General features: G+C 43.4%; 1 protein-coding gene across 1 annotated transcript in view; it reads left to right on the forward strand.

Annotated features, from left to right (window-relative positions):
* The first annotated feature begins 7,776 nt into the window (after positions 1-7,776).
* LOC140195694 (transcriptional enhancer factor TEF-5-like) overlaps positions 7,777-15,161 on the forward strand; it is a 210,672-nt gene continuing 203,287 nt past the window's right edge. The window contains exon 1 of the mRNA XM_072254407.1: positions 7,777-7,907. Within this exon, the coding sequence (XP_072110508.1) occupies positions 7,777-7,907 (131 nt within the window). The remainder of the gene's footprint in view (positions 7,908-15,161) is intronic.

Below are 15,161 nucleotides of genomic sequence, written 5' to 3' on the forward strand. Positions count from 1 at the left end.
TAGTTCCTCCCTGATGGCTGTGATGTTAAGAGGGTATGCCCCATATGTTGAGGGTCTTCAGTGATGGATGGCACCTTTTTTTGAGGCATAGCTTCCTGAAGGTGTACTCAGTGGTGGGGGGAGTTGTCCCAGTGATGGAGTTGGCCCTCTGCAGTCTGTTTTGATCTTGCACGGTGGAATCTCCAAATCTGGTGGTGACGCAACCAGTCGATGTGCTCTGTATTACTGTCTGTAGACATTTGTAAGAGACAGGGTTTGTTGCAGATTTTTGCATTTTTTAAGTTTTGGTTACTGCCAATGTGGGGGCATGGACTTCAGTTGAAATCTCATCGTGGCAGTTGAAGTTTTAAAATTTAGCTGATAACCTGGAACTTGAAACCAGCTTTGGTAACAATAACCTCCACTATCCTTTAGAGAGGAAATCTGCCAACCTTACCGACATAATTTGTGACCACGGTCTTGACATGCTCTCAAATGGCCAGAAACTGAGGGACAATTTGAGATAGGGAAACAAATGCTCGCTTTGTAACATTGCTCATAACCTGATTTTAAAGAAAAGTAAAATAGAAGTAAATAATGATCAACGAGATGGCAGAGTTAAAAGCCTTTACATTCTCCAGAAGGCTAAGGAAATTTGGCAAGTCCCCCATGACCCTCATCAACTTTTACAGATGCACCATAGAAAGCATCCTGAATGTATTTGTCAAAGCTTTGTGTAGCAACTGATCTGCTCAAGACGGCAAAAAAGAGTGAAGAGTCGTGAACAGAGCCCAATCTATCATGAAAATCAGCCTCTCCTCAGCTAACCTTTCGTCCACAATTTACGGTGCATTGGGAAAGCAACCAACATAATAAAAGACCCCACCCACCTCAGTCATTCTCACTTCACCTCCGTCAATGGGGAGGAATGTACAAAAGTTTGGAAAATCATACCACCACGCTCAAGAACAGTTTCTATCCGGCTATTATAAGACTCCTGAACCAAGCTCTTGAATCTTGACCCCTCCTCCCCCATCCACCATGTCATGGATATCGCATCGTCGTATCTGCCTACCTTAATGCACTTTCTCTGTAACTGTAATACTACTCGGCATTCTGTTACTGTTTTTCCCTTTGTACTGCCTCAAGGTACTTGTGTTTGGAATGATTTGTCCAAACAGCAAGTAGAACAAAGTTTTTCACTGTATCTCAGTATGTGAACCATAATAAATCAATTTACTAGTTGCCAAAATGCTCAATCTCTGCTAAAATAGAATCATGAAGAGATACTGCAGGGAATAGAGGTCCTTCAGCCCACTAACTCCATGGTGGCCCAGCCTACTCTACTCTCCCCTCGGCCCTGTCCTCTTCCGCCCATGATTTCAACCAGGTCAATTAGTGGCCATTTTGAGATGTGGAAGGCAACTGGAGTGAATGGTAGTAGTAACCACACAATCACAGAGGGCACTTGTGAACTCTACACTGACAGCAGCGGAGGTCAGACCGGAGCCAGGTCTATGGAGTTGTGAGGCACAGGCACTGCTGGCTGTATCACCGCAGCCACCAAAATATTTGAGGCTGTGATTATGTTGAGTAAAAGGATATAGCGACCATGTGAGGAGAATGCCAAGGCCGTGCAGACTGCTGTTTGTTATCTATTTGCAGAAACTGAGAAGGGTACAATGTTTGTTTGGGTGGGGGATGGGGAAATGAGATTGTATTTATAAACCATTAGGTCACTCCCAACCAATCAGCAGAGGCCTCCAAGTTCACAAGCTGACATTTTATAAATGGATGACTATTTTGGCAGTCGACACCTTCAAATACACACACGCTACATTCCTAATGAATGCGCGGAGGCTGACCCCAATTGGTGACCCCTGGGAAGATTCCATGTCCTGTGGATTCATGGGGGTGAAACAGGGAGACAGTTTAATTGGTTTTCTGTTGTTTCTGTTTAGGCTTTCCGCCGATTTTGAATGGATTTACGACAGTTTGATACCCGCCCCTCACCCAGTCCTTACCTATTTAATAATTTGTCTTTTGGGGCAGTCCTACAGGGGGTTCTTGATTTGTCCAGTCTTTGGTCCTGCCTTGCACTTCAGTGCACTCCCCTCCCTTCTGGAATGCAGAGGAGAGAGAGCTTCAAGTAGGGAACCATGGAGCTGGCGAGAAGTTGTCAACTGAAAGGGTCAACTCTGCAAAGGTGTGGTCTGGGCAGGAGTGGGATGTATGGACTGAGTGTCACGTGGACATATGCAGGTAGACTGAAAGGGAATCGTGATAAATACGGTCTAAAACCATTAAATTGTCCGGAGCAGTGAGCAGTACTTGGACAGATTATACTAGACATTGGAAAAGGGACCCACATTATTTCAAAGGAACCTGATGGTTCATTTGCAACTCTTGCGTATCTCTGTAATAATCTTCAGCTTCAGTTTTCTTGTGTACCAGTATCTTAGCTAGCTTGCGTTGTCAAAGTTTGCAGTAATAAGTCAGATTCCAAATAAGAGGGTGAGACAGAATTTGTTTTGATTTTTTGAGTGAGTGTGCTCAGCTAGAAGCAGAGCTGGTTCGAGCTGATGCATATTTTTTCTCTAGTTGTCATTAAGATAATTGATATTAGTGCTGCAAGTTCGACTTTTCCTCCCAGCGCCAAGGCAATCCCAGCTCAGCTGTCACGCAGCCGCGTCCACCCTGTGCTAAGTGGGGTTCTGCATTGATTCATCTTCCCCCACGGGCTCCTGTCTACGCCGCTTCGCAGAGGGGCAGCTTTCTTTTCTGGGCCCAGGTCCAGTTGTGACTGTATTGAATCTGTCTGAGGTGTCCGCCTGTGGGAAACCAGAAAGCTCACCCTGCTGGTCCTGGCTGAATGTGATCTCTGGTTCTGTGTCTTTCACTGATGTGACTGCACTAGATGTGAGGTCACTGCATAATCACTGAATTTAGAATGTAATGGGAATGTGTGATGGATGATGTTGTGTTATTCACTTATTGTGTGAATATGAGCGGAGCTGCCCTTTCAATAGAAATAGTAAGGGTTCCCTGCACTGTCACATTCTTCTGTGTTCGAAACAAGCCTCTTGGCCCATCAAGTTTCTACTAACCTTCAAGCACCCTTTAACACCAACCCTACACTAAACCCATTTTTTTTTTATTCCCACATTCTCAACTCTCCCCCCCCCCCCACCCCACCCCACCACCAAACCAGATTCTACCTCTCAGCCAATTAATCCTCTAACCCGGATGCCTTTGGGATGTGGGAGGAAACCAGGGCACGTGGAGGAAAGCCACATAGTCACTGGGAGAAGGTGCGAACTGTCATAAGAGAGAGTCAGATGGACCTTCGGAAGTTTGATTTGATCCACTAGTTGTGGGATTGTGTAGTATTTGTGCAGAGCTTGTTGACTGTTTATTCAGTCTGTTTGGTCCTCACCCCTGCTTCTGCACACTGTCGGTTTTAGTTGAAAACTCTGCCAAAGAACATGAGCACCTTACAGTACATCAGGAAGGCAGAGCTTGTATGGGGAACAGCAGACTGTTTGCTTGTCAAGGTCCTGAGCCAATTTCAAATACCCTCCTGCTTGTTCGACTGTGGAGAAGTGATAACCACGTTGTCTTGTCCTTCTCCGTCTGGAGGCTTTGTGGCGCGGTTGCTGTCTGCCAAACCTGTCCGACATTTTGTTTTAGTTTGCCAAGATAACCGGGAATTAGCTGCGTGTTTATCTGATCACTACAGTAACGTGGGCGAACGCGGCAGCCAACTTGTACGCGACAGCTGAGCAAAGCAAGCGGTTACCTTGTTCTGGCTGTCTGCAGATGAGGGGTGGGCAAGGGGCCGCCACTGACACTGATGTTGTGCACTGCCAGGTCACGCTGTGTGGGTCGGACTGTTACTCCTGAGCCCACAGGCAGGATGGTGCTGCCGTGGAAAGGATTCTTGCTTTAGGAGTTGCACACTGAAGTTGCTTTAAGCTATACCTGTTCTTGGTTGGGATGTCAAGAGCTACTGTAGTCATTCACCAGTGCTGCCCACCTTCTGGTTTAGACCTGCTGGGCAGCACTTGGCTGCCTATCGTGTGTGATCTGTTTGCTTCTCGTGCACCTGTTGACATTCATTCAGCAGCTGACTTGTGGTCCCATCCTATTTCCTTTAACTTAGTCACCATCTAGTTGACCTGGTTAACCATGATGGGGATGGCGGGAGAATCGCGTGTGTTAGGCTAGCCAGTGTGAGAGAGTCTGGTGAACAGACAGCTTTGGGTAAGTTGCATGTACAGCCACTGCCAGATGCAGAGGCAGGAGATTTCCTTCACTCCTGCATGAAATGGTCACACTGGGGAAGAATCAGTCCCAAAACACTTCACAGCCAATGACTGACTTTTGAAATGTAGCCCACTTTTGTAATGTGGAGGACTCATTTTAAAATAGTCTAATTACAACTCTTGCATCTACACAAAGGTTCCCAATGCTTTTTTTAATGTCATGAACCCTTACCATTAACTGAGGGGTCCGTGTGCCCCAGGCTGGGAACCCCTCATCTACTGGAATGGGCATGGTGCTACTCTTCATTTGTGTCCTTGTCTGCTACAACTGAATTGGGATCTGGACCCATGACCTTCTGACCTGGAGGTGGGAGAGCTGTGGCTGATGCACGATGCTGCAATTTTGTATAATAGCAAAAGATCACGACTGGACTGGTTACTGTCAGCATCGCTGGATTAACAACACAAGCAATTTGCCAGTGTGTTAGATTTCAAGCACCACTTCCAGTCTACTGTGCTGCATTCAATGTGCACAATGTGGCCTCCTTGGCACTGAAGACTACGGCTGCTGTGCAGAACACCTCCATTCAGTCCACAAAATTGACTCCGAGCTATTAGTATCTTACTTCTTTAATTCTCCATCTTGACTTCCGTCTCTTGTGTTGTTCCAATGGTGCCGAATGCAGGTTAGAGGAGCTCCACCTCTCTTGGTTAAGGACATGAAAACCCTCAGGCACTGATACTGAAGTTAATGATTCCAGATAACCGGCTTTTTCTCCTCTCCACAGAAATGATTGTCCCCTTCTGTCTCAGTTTCTTTCCTCTTTTCTGTCACCACCTATACACTTTGCCAGCTCTCTATCACAGGCGTGCTCACCTCCCTCCCACCTACCTCCTACCTCATACCCTCTGCCACTTAAAACGTGCCCCACAGACACTGTCTGACCTGCTGAGTGCTGTTATATATTTAATATATCAGTGATGCTGTGAAGGTATTTTTTTATTGAGCACCATTTGTTTGCATAATTAATTGCGGGTTGTATGTAAAGTACGTGAATGGGGTACATCATTATGTCACCACATCATATGTGCGCGCCTCACTAAAGTAAAACAAAGTAGGAACTGGCTCCTGTGTTCTTCTTTCGGTTAGTTTCTGGAGTTTCAAATCATTACAGTAGTAATGAACCTGACACGACTACACGTGTTTATTTAGAAGGAGAGAAAGACGGTTGAGTTTTTTCTTAAAAAGGCAGAAAACATATGACATACATGGATTCATAAACGGTGAATATCAGGTGATAATAATAAATAAATAAGTAGAAATGGCTGGCTATATCAGAAAGATAGATGCATTCGATTGCACAACAAATAACTGAATGATGTACACTGAATAAATTGAGCAGTATTTTGAAGTAAGTGAAATAGCCAGTGAGAAGCAGGTGCCAGTGTCACTGAGTGTAATAGGTGGGAAAGCATACAGTTTGCCTGAACCGTACCAGCCAGAATGAGCAGTGAATACGATGCAGGAACATTTAGAACTGAAGCCATTATTATTGATTGCAGAACGTTTAGGTTTAAAAAGAGGAATCATAAGGAAGGAGAGTCCATTTCAGCTTATACGGCTGTATTGAAGAGATTATTTGAGCATTGTCAGTTCAGTGATGGTCTTAATGATACAATGAGACATCGTTTAGTTTGTGTGATCTTACAATAAGCATTAGAAAAAGGCTCCTAACTGAAACAAAACTCCCAGTTAAAAGAGCAGTTGAAATTGCTGTAGCAATAGAATCCGCAGCCAGAGATGCAATTGAGTTGCAGTCAGGAAGAAAGTGACCATGAATAAAATTGCAACGTCTAAACAGAAACCTTCCTGGCCAAGCAAATTGAGTACAATTGTGACAGGGGCTCACATAAACCAGACCATTGAAGGCTTAAGGCGAAACTTGCAGAAGATGCAGCACAGTAGGATGCTTACATAGAACATGTCGGGCACACAAAAATAAGTGGACTGCACAGGGAAGAGAAAAAAGTAAAAAGTTAAGTTGTAGTTCCAAAAAAAGCGCTAATCTGCATGCTGTTTCTTCTACACTTGCAGTGCGTTGTGTACAAACCTAGGCAGGGAGTTAAACACCTTCTCAAACATCACCTGAGCCAGAAGTTTTCTTCAGGGTTTTTAATGAGAAAACTTTGTGAAACTACAGAAAGTTAAGTAAAACACATGTTAAATTTAAAACAGAATATACTAATATTATCGATTTATTCTCGCAATCAGCATTAAACAAGGTAATATACACATGACTTCTTCCTCATGTGCCTTGCGCGTTACACGCTTGGGCGATCATAGCTTTCCACTTTGAATGATCCCACGCAGCGTCAATGATATCTCGCACACTTAGATCTGTTAGTTCTTTCACAGTGTCCATATATTTTTTTCTTTACCTTCCTCTTCTGCGTTTCCCAGGCATACGGCCTTATAATGTTAGGCTTTCTATTTCTCCCTTTCTGATGACATGGCCCAGGAATTTAAGGTTCCTCTCATTTAATGTTCTCATTAAAGATCTTTTTGTGTGGGCACGTTGGAGTACTGTCTCATTAGTTACCCTATCTCTATATGATATGAAAGTCGCAATGCAGCTTTCGTCCCGAACGCAGCACTGTCGACATGACCTTTGCAGTGAGACAGATACAGGAGAAGTGCCTGGAACAGAACATGACATTATACTCTGCCTTCATTGATCTGACGAAGGCGTTTGACACGGTCAACAGAAACGCACTGTGGATCATCCTTAGAAAGCTTGGCTGCCCGCAGAAATTCACTACACTCATCCGCCTGCTCCACGATGGCATGAGAGGAGAAGTGTTCTCAGATGGTTCCCTATCTGAGGCTTTCAACATCCCAAATGGCGTGAAGCAAGGGTGCGTACTAGCACCAGTGCTCTTCAACGTCTTCTTCACCCAACTGCTAAAGTATGCTGTTAAGGACCTAGACCTGGGTATTTACATAAGATATCGCCTAGACGGATCGATGTTTGACCTGAGACGCCTTGCTGCAAAGACCAAAATGTTGTGGAGGCTCATCACTGAAGCCCTGTTTGCTGATGACTGTGCCTTCATGGCCCATCAAGAGAGCCACCTGCCTTCGATTGTCGACGAGTTCTCCACAACCTCAAAGCTGTTCTGCCTGACAATCAGCCTCGATAAGACAGAAGTTCTCCTACAACTTGCACCAAACAGTCACTCTCCTCAGCCATGCATCACCATCGACAGCACTGTCCAGAAGAATGTGGAGAGCTTCAAGTATCTCAGAAGCACCATCTCCAGTGACAGATCCCTTGACAAATAGATCATAGCAAGGATCCAGAAAGCCAGCCAGGCACTCGGGAAACTCCGTGTCAAAGTTCTGGAGCACGAGGACATTCAGCTTTGAACCAAGCTCAAGGTGTACAAGGCTGTGGTCCTCACCTCTCTCCTGTACGGCTGCGAGACCTGGACCCTGTACCGCAGCCACATCAAACAGCTGGAGCAGGTTCACATGCGCTGTCTGCGGTTGATCATGAGGATTCGACGGCAGGACCGAATGACCAACCAGGAAGTCCTTGACAGAGCCAACAGCACAAGCATTGAGGCAAGGATCCTCCAGGCCCAGCTACGCTGGACTGGCATGTAATCTGCATGGGTGAAACAAGAATCCCCAGGCAGCTGCTCTACGGTGTGCTTCAGCACGGCGGTCGCAATCAGGGCTGCTCCAAAAAAAGATTCAAAGACAATCTGAAATCACACATCAAATGGGCAGTCCCCCAGCCTCAACAACTTGAGGAGTCCGCAGCCGATAGGGCTGCGTGGTGCGCCCTGACCGGAAAAGCTGCATCTGACTGTGAGGAGTAGTAGTAGTAGTAGTCATACTTTATTGATCCCGGGGGAAATTGGTTTTTGTTACAGTGACACCATAAATAATAAATAGTAATAGAAATAGTAATAGTAATATTACTAATAGTAAACAGTAATAGTCATAGAAATAATAAATAGTAATAGAATAGTAATAGAAAATAGTAATAAATAGTAATAGAATAGTAATAGAAAATAGTAATAAATAGTTAAATAGTAATATGTAAGTTATGCCAGTAAATTATGAAATAAATCCAGGACCAGCCTATTGGCTCAGGGTGTCTGACCCTCCAAGAGAGGAGTGGTAAAGTTTGACGGCCACAGGCAGGAATGACTTCCAATGACGCTCTGTGTTGCATCTCGGTGGGGTGAGTCTCTGGCTGAATGTACTCCTGTGCCCAACCAGTACATTATGTAGTGGATGGGAGACATTGTCCAAGATGGCATGCAACTTAGACAGCCTCCTCTTTTCAGACACCACCGTGAGAGAGTCCAGTTCCATCCCCACAACATCACTGGCCTTACGAATGAGTTTGTTGATTCTGTTGGTGTCTGCCACCCTCAGCCTGCTGCCCCAGCACACAACAGCAAACATGATAGCACTGGCCACCACAGACTCATAAAACATCCTCAGCGTCGTCCAGCAGATGTTAAAGGACCTCAGCCTCCTCAGGATGACCGAAATCAGTGCCTTGCAGCAGCACGAGACCGACGCTACAAAGCTGTGTGTGCACCTGTTCTACCAACAGCCATTCCATGTCCAACCTGCAACTGCATGTGTGCTTCAGCCTTCGGCCTCCAAAGCCACATACGGATCCACAGATGACTGCACGAGGTCTTCCTCTGACCCCGAGAGACAACCATCATCAAATATGATATTTTCAGCATTCTTCTAAGAAACCACATTTCTGTTGCTTCTAAGTTCCTTTGGAGTTCTGGTGTTATAGTCCATGTTTCGGAAGCATACAGCAAGATTGACCAGATGTAACATTTTAGTAGCCTAAGCCTTGTTGTCATGGAAATATGTCTGTTGGTAAAAATGGGTTTCATTTTTTGGAAGTTGGTTTTGGCAATTTCTACTTTCTAGCATCTTGTGATATAAAGCTACTAAGGTAATTAAAGATGGTCTTTTGTTCAATCTCTTGGTTGCTGATGTACAATTGGCAGTTGGGAGTATCCTGCTGTTTTGATACGACCATACGTTTGTTTTTTTACAGTTGATGGTTAGACCAAAATCTGCACTTGTTTGTACTACTTTGTCTAGGAGGATTTGTAGATCTTCTGCAGCACTTGCTATTAGGGTGGTATCGTCTGCATATCTTATATTGTTGCTGTTAACACCTCCAATTTTTATCCCATCTAGGCCTTCTATTTCTCTGAGAATTATTTCACTATAGATATTAAATAATTCCAGTGAGGCAACGCGTCCCTGTCTAACTCCTCTTTGAATTTTAGTCCAACTACTTATATTATCATCACTTTGTACCGCCGCTGTTTGGTTCCAATATAAATTCTGAAGCAGTTGTTGGTCCCTTCCATCAATGTTTAGCGAGAATTTGAAATAATTTTTCATGTTGTACTTTGTTGAATGCTTTAGTGAAATCAATAAAACAAAAAAGACATTAGATTTTGATATTCAATTGCCCTTTCTGAAAGCATTCGTAGTATGAAAATTGCATTCCTAGTTCCTCTATCCTCAACAAACCCATATTGCAGTTTAGAAGTTTCTGGCCTTGTTTTTAATTCGACTCAGCACAATTCTCAACAAAATCTTTATTATGTGACTCATAAGACTGATTGTTCTATAATTCTCACAGTCAATAGTTCCAGGAATTTTTGGCAGAGTTATAAACACTGATTTCAAGAGATCGTCAGGCAATACACCAGACTCATATATGCCATTAAACAGTTCAAAAAGAATATCTATGCCCAGATCTTCTCAGGCTTGTATCATTTCCACTGAAATTTCATCAGGTCCAGTGGCTTTACCATGTTTCATGCTTTTCATAGCTTTAGTTATTTCTTCTTTGGTAATAGGTGAGTCAGAATTAGGGTGTTTGATATCTGGGGGTTCCCCGCTATTATCCTCAAACAGCTGCTCCATATACTGAATCCACCTCTCACATACTTTATCTAGATCTGTTAGTATGGATCCGTCTGCTGATCTTATGCATCCTGTAGAGGAGGTTTTCTTAATTCCAGTAATTTCCTTAATTTTCTTGTGCATTTCTTTGCTGTTGTTAATATGGCCTCTACTTCATTGCATTTTTGAGTCAGCCATTCTTCCTTTGCAATATTGCACAATTGTCTGGTCTGCCTGTCGAGCTCTCTGTATTGTACATTATTCTTCACTATCCTTCTTTGTTCCATCAGATCTAGAATTTTTTGTGTTATCCACCCTTTGTTGGTGTGTTGGATTTCTTGTACTGGGATTATCTCCTCAACTGATTGCTGTATAGCATACTTAAATCCGTCCCAAATAGATGTTGTTTCATTTTCGTTGAGGTGTTCTCCTACAGCTGTCTTGAATTGTTGCTTAAGTATGCTATCTTTTTAAGTTCTCCCAACATATACTTCTTTCTCTTTTTTCCACGTTTCAGTTTCTTTAATTGTGTTTTGATGGTAGCTATTACTGGATGGTGATCTGAACCACAGTCTGCTCCTGGGTAGGCTTTAGAATTTGTGGTATTATTTCTAAAGTGTTCATTAATGGTCATTAAACCTACTTTGTATCTGATTCCTCCTTCTATCTCCAGGGCTAATCCATGTACACAATCCACATGGATGGTTCCTATACCAAGTATTGGTGATCACTTGGTTGTTTCTGACACAGCAATCAGTAAACCTTTCTCCATTTTCATTTTTCTCCCCTAATCCAAAGGGTCTTACAACTCTTTCCTGTCCAACTTTGGAGTTAAAATCTCCCATAACTAATTTTATATCCTGAAATTTACGTTGTTCATAAGCACTGTCGAGATCTTCATAGAACTTGTTGATATCTTCTTCATCCGCATCATTTGTTGGCACGTAGGTTTGGATTATGCTAATGTTAAAAGGTTTACCCCTTAATTTAACTAAAAGCAACCGATCGGATATCGCCCAATATCCCATAAGACATTTTGATACTTGTTTGTTTAAAATAATTCCAACTCCATACATGTGCTGTTGACCTCCAGAATACATTATCAGAGAACTATTCTTAGTGAATTTGCCACTGTCAGTCCACCTAATTTCTGACAGGCCAAAGATATCAACTTCCAACCTTTTCATTTCATTTAATGTGTTGTCCATCCTCCCTTTCTGGTAAAGTGTACGGATGTTCCATGTTGTTACCGTTAGCCTTTCCCTATTGCTTACAGTCTCTGGATGACGGTCTGGTGTCACCTGCAGCACATGGCTACCCCTACCGAGCGAGGTGTTGTTCTGTTGATTAGAATCAACCCCATTCACATTGTTGTCTGGTTTCCTTCTTTTGTTTCTTTCCATGATTGACTAGGCATAAATTTCAACAGTGGTTTGCCAATGGCTTCTGTTGCCGCAGTGCTCATCTAACTAGAGCATTTGACCTCTACTTGTGTTCCCAGTTGGGAATCATACACTAGACCTCACCCAAAGGCAATCCTCCACCAAAGCTTGGAATCCATCTCCCTGCTGCCGGAGACTTCAGTGATTTTAGATGACACCACCACCATTGATCTGGTTATTTTTCTGGCACCAAACACTCGCCATAGACAGAGCTCCTTTAGTGAGACAGGGTGCATCCAGACCTAAGCCCTACGTGAAGCCAGAGTTGTCTCGAGTGGGAGAAGCCATATAGTCACTATTGGCATTTCCTGATATTTAGTCAGGACCCAACCACCCCATACACCCCTATACACACGTAGCATTCTATAACTATGCCATGGACGAGAGTGAACTCGTAGCACAATGATAGTTTAAAGCAATGAACGGTAAACATATTATTTCCTTCAAAGTTCATCTACTGAACCTTTACCAATAATAATAAGCTCAAGTCTCAGAGATATTGCTGGTTTCAATGGCAAATAGAGGAGATGGAGATAGATGTCTTTCCACCGTGTGTGCGTCAAGTCGAAATCCATGCAGGAAATGATGTGAAAAGAACAGCTTGTAAGCAGGGAGTGATGTTTATACAAGATGAACTGCATGGAAAGCAAGCAGTGGCTCTAGAGGCAGAACTCTGTTGTTGAAAAATCTGTTAATAATGAGAGTGGCACAGGACTGAGTAGCCTTGAGATTCACAATATGAAAACAAACTGGAGACGAGCAATATGGCTTGTACCAGAAGTGAATGGCAAATTAGTTGACATTGACTTGGACACTGGCTCAGCTACTTCAGTCATTCCACAACATAAGTTTGAATGGCATTTCAAAGATACTGACCTGAAGTCTATAAATATCCAACTGAGAACTTATACTGGAGGAAGGATGATTCCTGTGGAAATAACATCCCTAACAGTGAATTACAACGACCAACAAGCCACATAGGGCTTGTATGTGGTAAAAGCAGGAGGGCCGGCATTCTAGAGTTGTGATTGGCTGAGACAACTACAACAAGATTGGAGACCCATCCTGCATTTGAATGCTACGTCCCTGCAATAGCATCAACTGAAAGTTAATTAAGAAAGGCGCTGGATAATGCCACGACAGTGTTCAGGGATGGCATTGGAAAACTCAAATATGTCAAGGATAAAATGGTGTTAAATGAAAATGCCACACCTGTGTTTTACAAAGCCCATCCGTTCCTTACACCAACCGTGATAAAGTGGTCTGTGAGCTAGATCACATGGAGGCTGACGGAATTCTTTTCAAGGTTGAGTGGAGCCCATGGGCAATGCCAAAGGTCCCAGTAGCTAAGATGAATGGCTCTGTCAGGATTTTTGATGATTTTAAGGTGCCATCAATTCTTTTTGCACAGGATAGAGGGTATTTTTGCAAACCTTTCTGGAGGGAGACACGTCAGCAAAGTGGACTTAGCTGAGGCTATCTGCAGCTGGAGATGGAAGAAGAGTCCAAAGTGTTTCTCACTGTAAGCACTGATGAAAGGTTTTATCATGATAATAGGCTTATTTTTGGAGTCGCATCTGTACCTGCACTCTGGCAGAAAGCTATGGACTAGGTGCTCAAAACTGCCCAGGGACACAGTGTTATCTGGATGACATCATTGTTATCAGTGAGGATGACAAGGAACATCTCCCAAATCTCAAGAAAAATGTTAAAAAGACTAGAAGATTATGGGCTCATAGCACAATGCAACAGAAGTGTGAATTTTTTAAACTAAGCATCACTTCCTGTGGTTACACTATTGTTGCACAAGGATTACACAAATTGCTGAAAAAATTTCCAAGTTGTGGTCCTTTTTTAGAATTTGTCAATTACTATAACAATTTCCTGCCAGACCTGTGCTTCAGCTGTTGAACTTATTACTATTGATTGAGAAGAAATGGTACTGGACAGAGCAGTGTGAGGTGGCTTTTCAAAGGGTAAATGAGATAGTGACGTCGGACACTGTACTCAGACGTTATGATCCACATCATCCAGTGAAGCTTGCCTTATGGTATAGGTGCAGTCATGTCACATGTTATGAGTGATGGAAGTGAACGCCCCATGGCCTTGGCATCACGTTCCCTTACTGCGGCAGTGTCAAATGAAAGGGTTGCTTGAAGCTTTGTCTGGTAGCCTGTGGTAGATCAGCAGATCCAGCAGCTTGCTTCACACTATTTAGGATGCAAACAAGTTCAGAAAGTGCCAAGAAGTGTTTCCCCATATCTGGGAATGGCCCTCATTGCCCTGGCGGAGGATCCATATGAATTTTGCCAGACCATTCATAGGCATAAATTTCAGAATACTTCGTCAGGGACAAGCAGCAGTTTGTTGTGGAGCAGTTTCAGTCATTCCTGAAAATGAATGGAATAAGACATATTACATCTGCACTGTACCACTGGCTGGTGGCATAGTGGCATCAGCGCCGGACTTTGGAGCAAAGGCTCCCAAGTTCGAACTCAGCCAGCTCCCCTGGCATGCTTTCCATCCGTGCTGGGTTGAGCGTCGATCTCGTAAAAAAGAAATTGCCTGCTACAGAAACATCTACAGCAAAAAGTTGATGGCCTATGCTCTCTCCTGAGTTTAAAGACAATTTCTCTCTTCTTCACCGTACCACCCAGCTACAAGCTTGGTGATATGTTTGTCCAGAGTCTAACGATCGCACTGCAAGCAATGTCAGCAAACCACACTACACTGAGACTGAATCAGAAGCTCACAAGTTTCCTCCTTGCATATTACAATCCAACACACTCCACAACCAACATCTCACCAGCTAAGCAGTTCCTGGGTTGTCCCTTGGACTCACACTTTGATCTCCTCAAACCCAATCTCAGAAAGAGTATGCAGGACAAACGGCTGAGACAAATTAATGGCTCCTCAAACAGGGAAGTTCAATGTTTCACGCTAGACAAGCACTCCTGACGAAAGACTAGAGAGGTGATCAAGAGTGGGTACTTGGAAAGATTAAGGACAGGACTGGGCCTCTTTCCTCCACAGTGGAGATTGTGTCTGATGTCATCTGGAGATGACACATTGATCAATTGAGGGGAGCAGAGTCAATTATTTGAGAATCAAGGTGGCGAGAATTGTAAGAGCCACTTCCTGCAGTCCTAGAGTCAACTCCTAAAACCACCACAGAGGAGGTGCCAGAACCTCAGATGGTTTCAAAGTAGAGTGATATATATGTGTGTGTGTGTGTGTGTGTGTATCTAGTTTACATAAATTGAGATGCATTCAATATTGAGTTGGAATTTCTAGCTAAACAGAAAGAAGTGTGTGTTTAATATTTCAGTAATGAGGAATATTGTAAATATATTTGATTAAGCATTATTTATTGTTTGCATAATTGATTACGGGCTTTATGTAAAAGTACGTGAATGGCATCCGTCATTGCGCCACCACGTCATAGGTGCATGTGACAATAAAGTAAAACAAAGTAGACACATTATCCCTGGTCCCCGTGTTTTTCTT

Source organism: Mobula birostris, chromosome 3 (assembly GCF_030028105.1).
Source record: "Mobula birostris isolate sMobBir1 chromosome 3, sMobBir1.hap1, whole genome shotgun sequence".
In the NCBI taxonomy this organism is placed as follows: domain Eukaryota; kingdom Metazoa; phylum Chordata; class Chondrichthyes; order Myliobatiformes; family Myliobatidae; genus Mobula; species Mobula birostris.